The sequence below is a fragment of the Aquarana catesbeiana genome, linkage group LG03, assembly GCF_042186555.1.
Source record: "Aquarana catesbeiana isolate 2022-GZ linkage group LG03, ASM4218655v1, whole genome shotgun sequence".
Lineage (NCBI taxonomy): Eukaryota > Metazoa > Chordata > Amphibia > Anura > Ranidae > Aquarana > Aquarana catesbeiana.
The window spans coordinates 86,382,091-86,400,595 of NC_133326.1; the positions used below are offsets into that span (position 1 = coordinate 86,382,091).

At 40.7% G+C, this 18,505-nt stretch overlaps 1 protein-coding gene across 2 annotated transcripts in view; it reads right to left on the bottom strand.

The window, feature by feature from the left end:
* The window catches only part of ZNF280D (zinc finger protein 280D), a 153,529-nt gene that overhangs the window by 20,854 nt on the left and 114,170 nt on the right, over positions 1-18,505 (bottom strand). For both annotated transcript variants that reach the window (XM_073618781.1, XM_073618782.1), the window contains 2 exons: positions 12,813-12,931; positions 12,641-12,680 (listed from right to left, as the gene is read on the bottom strand). In XM_073618781.1, the coding sequence (XP_073474882.1) occupies positions 12,641-12,680; positions 12,813-12,931 (159 nt within the window). The remainder of the gene's footprint in view (positions 1-12,640; positions 12,681-12,812; positions 12,932-18,505) is intronic.

Genomic DNA, 18,505 nt, shown 5'->3' on the forward strand with positions numbered 1-18,505 from the left:
ACTTTTGCCCCCTTCCTTCCCAGACCAATTTTCAGCTTTCAGCGCTCTCGCACTTTTAATGACAATTACTTAGTCATGCTACGCTGTACCCAAATTAAATTTTTATCATTTTGTTTGCACAAATAGAGCTTTCTTTTGGTGGTATTTATTCACGACTCCATTTTTTTTTTTTTGCGATATAAGCGCAAAAATATCGGAAATTTGGAAAAAAAAAACAATATTTTCTTCTTTCTGTTTTAAAAGAAATCCAATAAAATCGAATTTTGTCATAAATTTAGGCCAAAATGTATTCTGCTACATGTTTTTGATAAAAAAAAAAAATCCTGTTAAGTGTATAAGAATTGGTTTGTGTGATCACGGACATATGTACACAAATGATCGTGTACAGATGTGCGCAGGTGATTTACATATGTGTGCAGATTACCATTGGGACATGTGAGGGACAGCTTTTTTTATTATTTGAGGACATGTGTTTTGGGGACATGTGTTTTGGGGACATGTGTGTTTTACATTATGTGGGGACATGTGTGTTGACACTAGGTTGGTGATCAGTGAGTAAAAAGCTGTAAAAAACAGCTCATACTCACTGATTATCAGCCGGCTGCAGTGATCCCCTTTCCTCTCCTCAGCGACAACTTCCGTTGAGGAGAGGACAGCTGACCGCCTAGCAACCGGCTGCATGACTGCTGTGATTGGACATGGCCGACATGTGATCAGGAGGGCCAATCACAGAGCCCTCCTGCCGATCCGAGATGCGCCGTGTCCGGGTGACACAAGTGCATCGGGATCGCGCCGCTGCGCGGGCACGCGTGCAATCCCGCTCCTTCTGAGGGACGTTCCACTCAGAAGGAGAGAGTGCCCACCCGGCTGTTTATGTACATTGGCCGGGTGGGAAGTAGTTAAGTCTTGCCACAGATTCTCAATTGGATTTAAGTCTAGACTTTGACTGGACCATTCTAACACATGAATATGCTTTAATTTAAACCATTCCATTGTAGCTCTGGCTGTATGTTTATGGTTGTTGTCCTGTTGGAAGGTGAACCTCCGCCCTGATCTCAAGTCAAGTTTTGAAAACCATTTATCATTTTCCTTCCACTTCACATTTATGTGCCACTTTGTGCTAATCTATCACATAAAATACGTTTAAGTTTTTGATTGTAACATGACAAAATGTGGAAAATTTCAAGGGGAATGGATGCTTTTTCAAGGCACTGTATGTAATAATGAGTGTTTTTACATCTTTAGACTTTTGAAAGCAATGTGTGGATTTGTACCCATTTTTTTTCTAGACCCACAAAACATCCAGGGCACTTTTTCATTTATTAATGAAAAACCACCACAGAATCTCTGAAGGTCTTTTTTAAGTTTAGAGCAAAAAGTCCAGTTGAATGACAAACAGTGGTGTAGTGGGTAGCACTCTCGCCTAGCAGTAAGAAGGGTCACTGGTTCGAATCCCAACCATGACACTACCTGCCTGGAGTTTGCATGTTCTCCCTGTGCCTGCGTGGGTTTCCTCCGGGTACTCCGGTTTCCTCCCACACTCCAAAGACATGCTGGTAGGTTAATTGGATCCTGTCTAAATTGTCCCTAGTATGTATGAATGTGAGTTAGGGATCTTAGATTGTAAGCTCCTTGAGGGTAGGGACTGATGTGAATGTACAATGTATATGTAAAGCGCTACGTAAATTAACGGCGCTATATAAGTACCTGAAATAAATAAATAAATTGCGTTTTCGCAACCCTCTGCCACATCATGCTGACACTAGTCCTTTCTGGATTAGAGCACAGAAATTCACAACAAATCACAAGGACATATTACATTTAGTAAATACAGTCGAATAAGGAGATGTATGTGTATATGTATGCATCTGTCCCCTGCTGCTTCTAAGACTCAGAACTGAGCGATCAAGGACCATTGATCGCTCGGTTCTCAGCCTTTAGTGAGCAGAGAGCCAGTGACCGTCAGTCACCAGCTCTCTGCTCCTCCAGCGCTCACTTGATCGCTGGGCTGTGGAGGGAGCAGAAGTGGTTGACTCAGATTCCCAGCGGCTTGCTGAGAGGCTGAGACAGCTGCCGGTCCAGGCATCTGGGTGGATACTGACTGTAAAGTTGGGATCAATCCAGAGTCTGGACCAGCTGAGTGACTTCAGCTTAAAGCAGGCTTTTGAATGAAAACCAGAATGAACTGCACTCCTGTGATCCCCAGGAGAAGTACTGCCAGTATAACTTTGGCTATACTTCCCCTTTAAAACAGCAGCCTACTTAGTTAAGACCAAACGAAGACAAACATATTTCTTGTTCTGCAACTTTAAAAAACAGCCCACAATTCAGTGGATACAATGCTAATCCTCTATAAACTGCAAGAGAGAGCTGGAGTCTGATGACAGTCATTCACAATACTTTATTTGGTAAAAGAAAAGTGATCTGCATCATCTGTATAAATGCAGAAGAGCGTTAAAGCTCTACAGCCGATATTTGGCTGAAATGCGTTAGCGTTCTGCTGTTTTTTTTGCTGTCCCAGATTGCTCATCTTTTACCAAATAAAGGACTATTTATTATATATATAGGACTGTTGTCAGACAGACTCCAACTCTCTCTTCAAATTTGTGCTTAAGAGGTGTGCAGGAACCTCAGCTGTTAAGTCGTACATCTCTTTTGCGTATACTGGCATAGAGGTGGAGACAATCTTGTAATATATGCCTTTATTGATAAATATTAACTGTGGACAATAATAGGTGAGAGAAAATGCATATGAGACCCCAAACACAAAAATGGTTGTTAAATACTGGACTAGGGTGTCCTTAAAGAATTACAAGCACTGTTTTGCAGGAATGAGTGTTCTTGTAACTTTAAATTCTTAATTAACCCTATGCACACTGCTATACACCCTTACATATTTCTAACAAATATTTGCATAAACAAGGATTCTTGGTTTGCATAAATTGCAATATTTGTTCAAGCTAGTCAGCTGTGTTAAAGTGATTCCTTTCTGGCTAAAGGGGGAGCACTTTGATGCATTTCTAATTTTTATGCAAAGTTATTTTTTTTAGCCAGGTAAATACATTTTTGCATTGTAACCATGTAACTTATTTTCTACCAGCAGATGCAGCTTTAACCTGATTTTTACATTCTTCCTGAAGCTTCTTGGCATTTTTGTTGTAAAAAGCCTGTTTTACTGCCATGTTCTCTTCAGATAGACCATAGTGCTCTGGGAATCAATGCAGTAAATGTTTAGTAAAAGTAAAAGACACATTCTACGCTGGATCCTTATACCAGGAGGTGTAATAAATGCTTGTTTCTGAGTGTAATTACTTGTGCTTATAGGTGTGTATTCACATTGGCTAAAATATAGCTGCATTCAGAGGCATAAATAAAAAAAATGAAAAAAACATGCTTCCATAAGCAATGTTTTTTCTGCCCATGTGCATGAGGCCTAAGGATGTTTTGCATAATGTACAAAACAAAAGTAATCTGTAATTTATTTTTATCAGTAAACAAGTGCTAGCAATGAACATGTGAGCTGGTAAATGCAGCGCACCCTGTGTTTATTCTGTTAGGACACTACCTTCTGATTTGTTGAGGCAAGTTATTTCACATGCAATGAATGTGTTTATTTGCAAATAGCCGCACTGTGTTCTTCATAAATGTAAGTGAAATGCTTTGTTTAATAAAGTAACGCAAATGTGCTGTAAAACAACCACAAGGTTGCCTTAAAAAATAACAGTGAAAATCATATGTGTTTCTATGATTTACAATGTACAGCATCATTTTATTGAATAATGCTCATGGTGATTGACATCTGCAGTGGAGAGCAGGTCTAATCCAGCAGTTCTGATGCACAGAAAAACAGTAACCAGTATTTTACAGCTGATGTATAACACCTATCTCTTTAAAACTAAAGCTGGTAAATGTTGCCATGCTATGTATCATGCAAAGAAGTTTGCTAAAGATATGCAGTGTAATAATCTTATATCCCACAGTTCTAATATTTAAAATAAACCAATTCAAGAGAGCCATTCCCTTAAGTGAAACAACAGATACAGTATAACCACGTTCTCTTACAGAAGTAGAAACTGCAGCACCTAAAACTTTTTAAAAATTAGTTTGACCAATTACTTTACCATCTTTGTTCTTAATAAAGTTGACAGTTTTTACAAAAAGAGTTCACGTGTCCCAAGTGAAAATTTCAACCTCTGTTTTTATTATTTATAACAAGTATTTACAGTTGTCAGTGGCTCATAAGTTTACATACCCTGGCAGAATTTATGATTTCTTGGCCATTTTTCAGAGAATATAAATGATAACACAAAAACATTTTTTCACTCATGGTCAGAGTTTGGCTGAAACAATTTATTTTCAATCAACTGTGTTTACTCTTTTTAGATCATAATGGCAACAGAAACTACCCAAATGACCCTGATCAAAAGTTTACATACCCTAGTGATTTTGGCCTGATAGCATGCACACAAGTTGACACAAAGGGGTTTGAATGGCTATTAAAGGTAACCATCCTCACCTGTGATCTATTTGCTTGCAATTATTGTGTGTGTATAAAAGGTCAATGAGTTTCTGGACTCCTGACAGACCCTTGCATCTTACATCCAGTGCTGCACTTACGTTTCTGGATTCTGAGTCATGGAGAAAGCAAAAGAATTGTCAAAGGATCTGCAGGTAAAGGTAGTTGAACTGTATAAAACAGGAAAGGGATATAAAAAGATATCCAAGGAATTGAAAATGCCAATCAGCAGTGTTCAAACTCTAATAAAGAAGTGGAAAATTAGGGGTTCTGTTGAAACCAAACCATGGTCAGATATACCAACTAAAATTTCAGCTACAACTGCCAGGAAAATTGTTTGGGATGCAAAGAAAAAACCACAAATAACTTCAGTTGAAATACAGGACTCTCTGAAAACATGTGGTGTGGCTGTTTCAAGATGTACAATAAGGAGGTACTTGAAGAAAGATAGGCTGCATGGTCGAGTCGCCAGAAGAAAGCCATTACGCAAATGCCACAAAGTATTCCACTTACAATACGCCAAACAGCACAGAGACAAGCCTCAAACCTTCTGGCACAAAGTAATTTGGAGTGCTGACCAAAATTGAGCTTTTTGGCCACAACCATAAACGCTACATTTGGAGAGGAGTCAACAAGGCCTATGTTAAAAGGTACATCATTCCTACTGGGAAACACAGAGGTGGATCGCTGATGTTTTGGGGATGTGTGAGCTACAACGGCACAGGAAATTTGGTCAAAATTGATGGCAAGATGAATGCAGTATGTTATCAAAAAATACTGGAGGAAAATTTGCATTTATCAGCTACATCAGCTGTGCATGGGACGTACGTGGACATTCCAACATGACAATGATCCAAAACACAAGGCCAAGTCGACCTGTCATTGGCTACAGCAGAATAAAGTGAAGGTTCTGGAGTGGCCATCTCAGTCTCCTGACCTCAATATCGTTGAGTCACCTTGGGGAGTCACCTTGCAGTTCATGCAAGACAGCCCAAGAATTGACAGGAACTGGAGGCTCTTTGCCAAGAGGAATGGGCAGCTTTACCATCTGAGAAGATAAAGAGCATGATCCACAAATACCACAAAAGACTTCAAGCTGTCATTGATGTTAAAGATGGCAATACATGGTATTAAGAACTGGGGTATGTACACTTTTGATCAGGGTCAGTTGGGTAGTTTCTGTTGCCATTATGATTTAAAAAGAGTAAATACAGTTGTCGGATAATAAATGGCTTCAGCCAAACACTAACCACGAGTGAAAGAAAAGTTTTTGTGTTATTTATATTCTCTGAAAAATGGCCAAGAAATCATAAATTCTGCCAGGGTGTGTAAACTTATGAGCACAACTGTATATAGCATTTAAAATTTACACAGTGCTTTACATATATTGTATATTCACATCAGTCCCATCCCTCAGGGAGTTTACAAGGTCCCTAGGGACAATTTAGACAGGACCTCGCAGACAAGCTTGTCTAGTTTCTGGTTAAGTCTGAAGTCAGAAGATTCAAATCTGATGTCCACCATATGTGACACGGTTCCTGGACACTTCAGAGTGTAGGGACCACTCCCCTGGGTCCAGACAATGCCGACTAAAGAAGTCTGCCTGATAACAATGGAAATGCCCTAAGAGTGCAGCAAGACTAGTACTGGGGCCAGCACCATGGTAAAAACCTGAAGAGAGGTTGAATGGCAGACTTCGATATCCACAGATGTTAAGCAGTCTCCCTGGTGGAAAGAGGCTATAAAAACCTGGTGGATTCCATAAAGATCTTCTGAGCTTGAAATGGGATGGATACCCCCTTTGGGATTGGGGGCCATAAACAGTTTGGTGTAAAACCCTTAAAACCACTTTGTCACAGGGACAGAAGACCTGATAGCTGTTAACTTGTGCAGGGGCACAGGAAGGTTAAATATGATGAACGGAAGGAAGGGGAGGGTTTGGGAACAAAATTCTAGCTTGCCTGCAAAGGCTAACACACATTCCCCCCCATTTTAGAGCACTCTTGGCTTGGACTTTATGGATGAAGAGTGGTGAAAAGGACTTTTCTTAATCTTCAGCAAGGAGTGAGCCTTCCCAGACTGAGCCTTAGGCTTCTCTGGTTGAGGAAGACAGGTGGTCTTGCCACCTGTGGCGTAATTGATGATGGCAGCTAGAATAGACCCTTGAAGGCCATGCAGAGTAAGCACTTTTTGGATGCAGCCTCTGTCCAACACTTTAACCACATGTGGATGGATAGGAGACTTATGTGGGAAATGAGACATGAAACCTCCAACAGCTTGTCAGAACTGTAGTCCAAACACAGTACAAAGTCCTCTGTAAACAGGTACAAGGCTAATAAGGTCTTGGGGGAGAAACAAACTTCATGTCAGGGTGTTTGCAGTGTCCATCAAAGGTAAACCTGCAACAGCATATTCTTGGAAGTATTAGGAGCTCTAAAAGACCCCAGAGTAAGGATAGCAATGACAGAAGCGACAGACTGATCCTTTAGCTTCAATGTGGTCCACACTATGGAAATAAGAGCAGAAGCAGTCTCTTTCAGTTTTTGAGTGATGGCAGAAAACTGCAACTCTTCTGAGTTTTAGAAGCTGAAGACTGAGAAACAGCAGGAAGATCTGATGTAGACTATGTGGAGGAAGGTGTGGGAGGCCTCTGTGTTTAGTCAGCCAACACTTGTGTGATTTGGTCTAGAAACTCGTGCATGACTGAAATAACAACCTTCTAAGACAGAGTAGAGGAGGCTGCTATTGCTGACAGAGCTAGAGAAGTCTCCAAAGATGGTATAGACTTTAGAAGCCAATGGCAGGCATCAAACACATCGGTAGGCATACTGCAAGCAGCAATGGAGTTGTCAGAGTGTGAGCTGGGGAACTGGGGGCAGTGGGATTGTCTCCGTGTCTAGAATCAGACATGTTACAACTGTGGCAATGAAGCAACATAGCTAAGTGTACAAAGCAAAGCATAATATCAGGTGCTCTCAAAGCACAACCACTGGTAGCAAGTAAAGACTGGATGACCAGAGGAGACACTGTAAGGAGGGCAGCAAGAACAGACCAAACATGAGAATTCCACTTGGTTCCATGCAATGCAGGAGCAGCAGTCGCGATATGCTTCCTCAATGTGGAAAAAGCACAGAGTATGCAACATTCCACCCAGCAGACGATATCTGTGCTCAGTCCCTCGGCGTTAACCCCTTCCATTGTAGGCACCAGTGGGAAGCAGAGGTTTTAAAGGCGCCAAGCAATCCAAACCACTAAGTAGCTTTTGGTGCTAACTCTAATCGGCCTACTCACTGAGTGAGTCTATACAGACAGGGCAAGCAAGGAGGCAAGTCCAATGGCTATGGACCTAAAATGCAGCTAACGTGTTACCAGACAGGGTCCTAAAAGTGCCTCATGCAGAGTCCAGTGCCCTGAAGATCATTTCCAGGCTAGCCCGACTATTTCCAGTGCAGTGGGGTCCAGTTACGCAACTCCAAAGCCAAGTTGAGGATAGGCTGGATAGCTGCTATAATAAAGACTAACTCAAGCAACAATGTCTTCATTGTAAAAAAAAAAAAAAGAAGTAAAGAGCAAAAATGGTGCTAGTGAAAATAGGTTAGTCTTTTCCCAGCAGAGCTAAAGAAAAAGATGTCTGACTTCCTAGGACAATGGAAGAAACTGAGGCATGCTGGTGGTAGGAGGGGTTATCCTGGCCTACAATTTGTTTATTTGCCAGTGTCCAATCCTTGTGTAGGTGGCATTATAACCCAATGGCTACAGTCCTGTAAATGTGCATGAGAAGTCATTCATCCTAGGACATGGCAGATGCTTGGATGCCTGGCAGATACCAGGATTCATCCTGGGACCTGGCAGATGCCGCATGTGCAGCTCCGTGTATAGTCTAATTAAGATTGTGAGAAGGAAGGTAAGAACTTAGAAGACATTACTGAAGATTATTTTTATTATCATTTAGTAATAAAATAATTTAAAAAAAAAACATTTCTGCTTGCAATTTTTTAGTTTCAGGCCACAGTTTTGCTCTAAAGTTTTAGAAGCTTTCAGTCACTTGTTACGAAGTGTCTACCAACCAAGCTGTTCAGCTACTGACTATACCAACTACTCGAAGATATGGCAATTTTGTGTCAGCTGAAGACAGGTTTGCAAAACCCTAAGCAAAAAGAATGCAGCTGTAATCAAGTTCATAGACTTCAGTAAGGACAATAAATTAAAAAAAATAAACTTAGCCACTGAAGGTTTGTGAGATCAAAACTATTATTGGCAAGTAAACTGGGACAAGGGCATGCGGCATCAACGGAATTGTTGTGGATTACTAAATACTCAATGTTCAGCTCCCATTTCTAAAATCTTTACCAGATGCTCACAATATATACTTACCACCCTACAGTTTGCTGTAATAGATTCTTAATCCAGCCATTTGTGACTTCAAAAAACATCTAAAACAAACACTACTAAATACAAGTGTGGAATCCAGCTGTAAGAGTTGTAGTTCCTAAGAAGCACCTCCAGTACTTAATAACAATCATTAGTTTACGTGCACTATTTCACTCAGAGCAAGGGTGCGAAAATGAGTAATCCATGTGCAAGGGAGAATCTGTTGGTTACTCAAATTATGCTCTGTGTGATGACTAGCCAATGTCCACAACACACATAGGGTGTCAAAATCTGGATTTTTTTTTATTTTGCAACTTTTAAAAAAGTGTTTTGACGATTTACCTTACTTTCTTACTGTACATTATGTACAAAAAGCAGACAATAAATAATAATAATATGTTAATAAAGCGAAACTATATCCTTAACAGTTTAATAACAATTAATGTTCTTTAACAAAGGAACATACATTCCACAATAATAATTATCCTACCAAGAAGAGTGTGTGCTGCAGTGACGTACTATGAGAGTATAAAGAGGAAGTTAATTTCTCAAGCGCCACCCTTTGGACCCCTTCTGCTAATTTCATGTTAGTAGAAGTTTGGTGAGCGTTGATTCGCGATTTTCAGATCATACAAAACAAATGCCTTTTAAAATATGTTTGGCATAACTACATGCAACTATATTATTATCCCATTAAAGAAGATGAGAATTTTGACATTTCATAAACTGCCACGTCACGAATGTTAATTCTAGATTACGAACAGTAGTTTACAAGACCGAACTCTTCCCAGTCGCTTCCTTGATTCTGAGCATGCATGTTTGTACTTTCAAATTTTGTGTGACGGATTTCTGTACCGACCATTCGAAAATCAGACATTGAGTTCACATCAGACTTTTATAGCCTGCACATCCAGCTTTTGTCTGATATAAAAGTCAAATTGTCTGTCGAATGCACCGTACTAACGATCCGAAAATCCACAGACAGCTCGTCTTCAGACTTTTCCCTTCTGATTTTCGTACTGTGTGTATGAGGCCTTAGTCTTAAAAACTATATGTCACTTTCTGTAATTAAAATGTGTGCCTTTCCAGCCTTGATTGTATGTCTCGGCTCATCTAGGGAGGAAGGCAGCAGTAGCTGACAAGAGCTGCCTCTGCCAAGGGAGAAAAGAGAGTGAATCAGGGAGATAAGACACTATCCTTGTAAGTTTAACTCTGGCAGTAGAGTTTGTCTTGTCACCTCTCCTGATTTTTTTTTCTCTCTCCTTAAAGTGGTTGTTAAGACACTTTCACATCTTCATACCATCCCCTCTGTGTTCTAATCCTGTGTGCCCCTGTGTGAGTGATTTATAAAAAAAGTCTGCTATACCTCATTTCAGAGCTCTTCTCAGCTATCACATGATCGGCTGGCTTTCTTCTCTCCACATCTGATAGATGCAGCGGGCAGGGCCAAGATTCCCCCCGCTGACATCACTTGGGAGAGGAAAGGGGAGAGAGAGCCAACCGGTCATGTGATTGCTGAGAAGAGAATGAGGTATAGCAGACTTTTTTTTTTATTATAAATCACTCACACAGGGGCACACAGGATTTGAACAGAGAGGGGATGGTATGGAGATGTTCAAGTTATTTGAGCAGCAGGAGTTGAGGGGGCAGGCACTGTCACAAGCTGACAGGCAGAAAGGGGAGTGGGAGAGAGCACAGAGGAGACAGATAGGCTGAGGATGATGGAGGCATGTACGCACGACTCCGGTGTCAGGGTTCAGCAGTCCTAATATATCAAAGTCAGTGTACGGGGAGGGGGGGGGGGGTTAGCCAGGCAGGATCAGCCAGGTATTACAGGTGTTACAGGGGGCCAAATGACACAGCACAAGCACTGTGCTGTATAAAATGCTTTAAAGGAAAAGGATTTTTTTTTGGGGGGTTAACAAACGCTTTAATCTGTGTTCCCTGGTCATAGTCTATCATTCCTGTTCTTTCCTCCACTTCAGCAGCAGTACATCTTTAGGCTGTCAGCTAATCAGTCTCTATTGACTCATTAATTTTCGGCACAGTGCCGAGACTGCAGGACAACCAAGGGCACAGAGCAGGGTGAGACAGCGCCTTACTGGATTTTAAACAGTATAGGCACTTATTTTTAATGTTTTACATTGCTATACCTGCAAATGGAGCCAGTCTGAAGTTATCTATCAGGACTTAATTTTCTGACTAAAGTTTCACTTTAATTGCAAATGGCGGTGTATAAGTAGTCTTAGCAACAAATTGCGAGTGAAATCTGTAACAGATCAGGCTGAGGATTAAAAATGGATTCCATTAAGCGAAGACTGCTACATCAGCAATCAAGATGACAAATAGGAAGAGTAAGAAAAACTGCTAAACCAAGCTAAATATAGAGGTGTAATAGAGGAGAGCATCAGGGAGGACATAACATTCCTCAGTTATCTCAGAGTCACCAACAAAGTCTTCAGCTTTGGACTCAAATGTCCAATAGCCTTTTGAAAGACATTTACTTCGAATGTTTGTTGCTAGATGAAGATCAAGTATGAGGATGAGTTCATACTGAACACTGGAACACTGATCACATATATCACAAATATTTAATGTTAAGGTAGTTTACTAAATGAGATCCTCTACTGTAATGTACAGACAGTATACATGTTTATACATGTATGAGCTTCTGAGGTTTAGGTTCACTAAAATGGTCATTTATTCTAAATGCATTAAAGTGGAACATTAGTCAGAAAATTAAGTCCTGTTAGATGACTTCAGGCCCCTTTTGCAGGTATAGCTATGTAAAACATTAAACATAAGTGCCTATACTGTGTAAAATCCAGTAACATACTGTCTCATCCTGCTCTGCTCAGCATTTTTAGGTACTGCCGAGTTTGTAGAGACAAAGCCTTTAAACGGAAATAAAACCCTCCTATCCTTTACAGCCAAGGAAGCTGCTTCTGTTTGATCTGCAACCGCCATGGTGCTGCACATGTGATCAGTTATGCCACCAGCCATTTGATGGTTTGACGGTTTGGTTGAGGACACAAGCAAATGTGACAATTAGCAATCCCGGCATTCCAGGAATGTAACTGTTTTTTTAAACCATTAAATCGATGGGTTAGTTCTGCTTTATGATTTACTGCTATACAGGGGCTTTGGGCTTCAGCAAAATGGCAGCCTCTAGCAAGAAGAAACCGGAGCAATGCTGGAGGCAATATACAGCACACAATTATTCATGTGGAATGTATGTTCCTTTTTTAAAAAAAAATAAAAAAAAATAATTTTTTATCAGTTCCGCTTTAAGATGGTGCAACTTTGTGGGAAAATGTGGGTGTTCAAAACTAGGATTAGATAAGATATCTGGATAATCATCTTTTATGTCAATCTATAATGCAGTTACTTGGTCAAGTTAAATGTATACAAATCTCTCTACGAATATGGTTGTTGCATTACTGCTTTCTAGAAGTTGTTTACCTGCATGTGCTGCACAAGGTTAGCCCAGTACAGAAACTGATAATTTATGAAGTTAGGATTTTCTAAGTATTTTATATTTGTTTACATGTTTTATAGAATCTTTTTAGGTGGCTAGTACATAGTGAATCATTGCTTATAAATAGTCTTGATTATGGACAACAAAGACAAATTTAAGTAGGCTCTAATAAAGCAAAGTACGCGCTAAGCTACAGGCGACTATTTATCCAAAGCTTAGAAGCCAAACACTAAGTTTATAGTAGCTTAAGGGCAGTAAGCAAAAAGCTAACTTACTTAGACATGTCTCCTTCATGAGTTGAGGAAAATATGGAAACTGAGATCAAAAGAAAAAAAAAATGAATTCACTTTAAAAAAATGTCACTGTTAACAATAACAACGATTCAACTAATAATGATGGATGAGAAAGGAATACAGAGTAAAGCTTTCAAAGCAAATCAATTCTTACCATTCTCTGTAACCACTTGGCACGAATGAGTGTGACTTTCACTTAAATGTTTGGCCATATCATCTAAACCAGAAACATCGGTCAGGAAATCACAGTTCAGGCATACTACGGTTATACGCCTTGTGGGGAAAAAAAATAAATAAAAAATTGTCTGTTGGATTGTATATACTGCACCCTGTAAAAGAAAACTTCACATAACTTTAAATATGGGAATTACACATTATTTTAACACATTCATGTAAGAAATTTAGGAAACCAAGATAGGTTCAGGAGGGTTTTTTAATGTTAGATCTGCCCCAGCACACTGCCACAACATACACCTACACACACTGAAGTTTGTATTGTGAGATGCTGCTCTGTACTTTATACTTGTGGCCCGGTGGGTGCGGTCTGGGGGGGGGGGACACTTCTATTGAGGTGTATCGAGAAAATGTACAATTCTTATAGAACTGTTGAACTTTGACCCGAGACAGATATGAACCACATAAACACGCCACAAGACTTACAACATAACACAGACCTGAGGTGTGCCCTGGTCGGCATGCCAAGAAAGGGGGCATACCCAAGATAAGTAATGGATGATGTGGAGAGAAATGTGCTGAGAAGTGCCCTGAAAAAGGTGAATGGGGAGGGAGAGTATCGCACACTGGAAGCGACAAAGACCACATTTGAGCGGTCTGCTTAAAGTGGATGAAAACCCAAAACTTTTTTTTTTTATCATAATGTAGAGTATAAGATTTCCTATCATTTGAGCCCAGTCTTGCCACACAGAGTTAATCCATCTCTGAGCAATCCTCTTTTATTGTTCAGTGAGAAAAATATTGACAAACTGAGAAAAGCCCCTTGCTGTGAGTGACAGGTGATTTACATCTCGTGCACTAACCTAAGACACAGGCATTATTTTTTAATTCCCTCCCACTCCTTTCTTCAGCAGCTCTGCAAGGATTGGCTGCTCCACACCTCAGCATGATTTGGCATGCTGAAGTCATGTGGTTACTTCCCTGTCTTTTCACTGGATGTTAGAGATCATAGCAGAAGTTCAGTGTTAGAAATACACAGGAGAAAATGCATATTGACAAGGAGTGTAGAGTTGGGCGGGGAGTCTACTGACATCACGACTCCACCCACCGAGCTCCGCACAACAGACCCGCCCACAGAATATGCAGTTTTTCCGTTCTCATAACAGACAGAGGGGAGACATTTGACAGGTAAAGATACATGCAGGAGGCATGTATATCCTTATAGATAACCCCTATGGCAGTAGTTTAGAAAGGATGACATTGGGTTTACATCCGCTTTAAATACCCCCCGGACTCCTCCCATAAATTCAGGCCACCATACTGGCCTTATATATATATATTTATATACACACACACACACATATAGAGACACACTGTATGTATTAATAGATTATTAGTCGAAACAGGCACTAAAGAAAGTATGGGCTTCTGCAAAGAATACTAAATGTCTAACTTCAACTGCTTCAGAATTAGGAAATTGTATGGTCACAGCATACATTTTCATTTTATAACATTAGCATTTTAGTATCAATACAAATAGCTATTTTTGACAATCTCATATAAGCTTTCATGAAAAACCTCCTTTTATGTTGTGTATGCTGCCTGTCTACCTGGATTCCCTGTCAGCTCTGCAGCTTTGCCTCTGCTGTCTACATTCAATTTGTAAGGACTACATATCCCATGGTACCTTGCTGTCTGCAAGCAATGATTCCTGTACTAACTTTGCCTCCAGCACTTCTAAAGTTCAGAAAGCAGTCTCTGTGAAATGTGTGACACAGCAGGAACTATTCATATGGCATAAGTGATTATGTGTCACAAAATTGAAGAAAGTAAATGTGTGGGGATCTTCAGAAAGTACGCTAACAAACTTCATGATCGTTCAGATTAAAAGTAGGTTAAGAATAATTAAAATGCAATGTGGAAATGATTATATGATTTAAAATTTTGACCATAGATACACTTAAATGACAATTCCATCTTTTGCAAAAAGACACATGCACCCATTTTGCAAAAAGCAAAAATGTGCATTAATAATTTATTTGCATTTGAGCCTGCAAAACACTGCAACTGCGATCAGTGATTAACCAGAACAATGTTCTGGCCCCTGCCGACAATGGACAACAACTGTTATGATATCACTTCACTTCTGCTCCACTGAAAATTCATCCCTCTGCTACTGTGGCAGATATGACTTGTCATTTTTTTCATTCACAACTTCCTGTGAATGAACGACGTGTGGCTGTGTGGGTGGAGCTGCACCAAATTCCAAAATGACAGGAACTCTGCAGTCCTGTAATCAGTGGACACTAAGCACGCTGACCATGTTTCATGATACACCCTATTTTTGGGTTTACCATGAAACATGGTCTAAAATGGCAGTGTTAGCTTTTAATGACCTGTAACAAACATGCAATTATAACATTATGCCAGACCTGCATATGTGTTTCAGATTTCAGATCAGTGACAAAGCATTAAAGGATCAACATCACAAGGAGGCAACTAGCACACTTAGAACCAGTTCTGCAATAGTCCGCCTAATATATTATATATATATATATATATATATATATATATATATATATATATATATATATATATATACATTTGATAAAACACAGTGGACCAACACCAGCAGATGACATGGCTTCCCAAATCATCATGGACTGTAGAAAATGTTGCATTTCATTTGGAAATCAAGGTCCCAGAGTCTGGAGGAAGAGTGGAGAAGCACAGAATCCAAGTTGCATGAGGTCCAGTGTGAAGCTTCCAGTCAGTGAGGATTTGTGTACAATGTCATCTGCTGGTGTTGGTCCATTGTCTTTTACCAAGTCCAAAGTCAGCGCAGCCTTCTACCAGGGAATTCTAGAGCACACCATGCTTCCCTCTGCTGACTACCTTTATGGAGATGCTGATTTCATTTTCCAGCAGGACCTAGCACCTGCCCACACTGCCAAAGTACCAATACCTGGTTTAATGATCATGGTATCACTGTACTTGATTGGCCAGCAAACTCACCTGACCTTAACCCCATAGAGTATCTGTGGGGTATTGCCAAGAGAAAGATGAGAGACACCAAACCCCAACAATGCAGACAAGCTGAAGGCCGCTATCAAAGCAACCTGGGCTTTCATAACACCTCAGCAGTACCACAGGCTGATCACCTCCATGCCTCATCGCATTGATGCAGTAATTCATGCAAAAGGAGCCCCCGACCAAGTATTGAGTGCATACTATACTGTACATGGACATACTTTTCAGTACGCCAACATTTCTGCATTAAAAGTCCTTTTTTTTAATTGGTTTTATGTAATATTCTAGAGAGATAGAATTTTGGGTTTTCACTAGCTGTAAGCCATCAATCATCAAAAAAAAAAAAAAAAAAAAAAAGAAAGAAATGCTTGAAATATATCACTCTGTGTGTAACACACGTATATAAAATAGGAGTTTCACTTTTTGAATTGAATTACTGAAATAAATTTACTTTTTGATGATAATCTAATTTTCATCAGATGCACCTGTATATTTATATATATATATATATATATATATATATATATATATATATATATATATATATATATATATATATATATATATATATATATATTATATATACACACACACACACAATACTTTGCTTTTAATTATTAACCACTTCCCGCCCGCCCTATAGTGGATTGACGTCCGGGAAGTGGTTCAGTTATCCTGACTGGGCGTCATATGACGTCCAGCAGGATAACATGCCGCCGTGCGCCCCCGGGGGCGCGCATCGCGGCGATCGGTGGAGCGGTGTGTCAGCCTGACACACCGCTCCACCGATCTTGGTAAAGAGCCTCCGGCGGAGGCTCTTTACCACGTGATCAGCCGTGTCCAATCACGGCTGATCACACTGTCAATGGGAAGAGCCGATGATTGGCTTTTCCTCACTTGCGTCTGACAGACGCGAGTAGAGGAGAGCCAATCGGCGGTCCTCCTGACAGGGGGGTCTGCGCTGATTGTTTATCAGCGCAGCCCCCCCTCAGATCACCACACTGGACCACCAGGGATCGCCACTAGGACCAACAGGAAAGGGGCAACATGTGGATGGCCAGGTATGTGTTACAGATCTGCCTAGCAATGCCCCCAATATGTTTTATCAGTGCCACCAGTCATTGCCCATTGGTGCCACCTGTCATTGCCCATCAGTGCCCACCTATCAGTGCCACCCATATGTACCAATCAATGCCACCTACGAGTGCCCATCAGTGCCGCCTATGAGTGCCCATCAGTGCCACCTATCAGTGCCGCCTATCAGTGCCCATCATCAGTGCCCGTCAGTGCCACCTCATCGGTGCCCATCAGTGCCGCCGTATTAGTGCCCGTCAGTGCAGCCATATCAGTGCCCGTCACTGAAGGAGAAAACGTACTTATTTACAAAAAATGTTAACAAAGTGTAACTTGTTTTTTTTCTCTACATTTTCGGTATTTTTTTATTTGTTGCGCAAAAAATAAAAACCGCAGAGGTGATCAAATACCACCAAAAGAAAGCTCTATTTGTGGAAACAAAATGATAAAAAATTTGTTTGGGTACAGTGTAGCATGACCGCGCAATTGTCATTCAAATTGCGACAGCGCTGAAAGCTGAAAATTGGCCTGGGCGGGAAGGTGTCTAAGTGCCTGGTAATGAAGTGGTTAAACGTTCTTCAACTAGTGTCCTCTATAGCCACCAGGCACGTTGGTTTCTTTCCCCATGTGTACTAATCACATACAAGGCATGAGTTCTACTACATATAAAACCCTCATGACATGTTTTTAAACTGTAGAACCATCTAATAACATTCTCACCCTACACTATTTTCTCTCAGGTAATGTGGCTGCTTTTTACTGCACTGGAAACTTCTAACAAAGCTCCTTGAAGTTGTCTTCTCCAGAAAATAATAGTGCAGTGCTCCTCCAAAAATGATTGATATATAAACAAAAAATAAATCATGAAATAAATATACCACTATAAATCTGTACTATCATAAGTGCGTGTGCATTCACTGTGCTTGTGCATCCAGAAAATATATGCAAATAGAATCTAAGCATAAATATAAAGTCTACTCAGTCCTAATGTTCTTGATCAAGACAAAACCATACAACAAATCGATTCCAAATCCTTCAGTGCTGAGGCTCAATGAATCCCCAGTGTGTTGGTGAATCCACCCAAGTGCCAAAAAGGAAGTCACGAACAGCACTGAATTGATTCAAGCACATTGGAACTCAGTGGACTTTATATATTTATGCTTAGATTCCATATGCATATATTTTTCTGTATGCTGAAGCACTTATGAGAGTACTGATATATAGCGGTTTATTTCATTAATTACCGTATTTATCGGCGTATAACACGCACTTTTCCCCCCTTAAAATCAGGGGAAAATTGTGGGTGCATGTTATATGCCAATCCCCCGCTGATTGTGAGCGGAGGATCGAGCCTCCGAGATACATAGCCCAGTGTACTCGGCTCTGCGTCACGCCCAGTCCCGCCCTATGATGGATATAACACAGGGACTGGGCGTGACTGTGAGCGGAGCCGAGCCGAGCACACTCGGCTCCTTTCGGGACTGCAAGAGGACCCGAGAGCCGCCGAGAGGACCCGAGTGCCGCCGAGAGGACCCGAGAGCCGCCGAGAGGACCCGAGAGCCGCCGAGA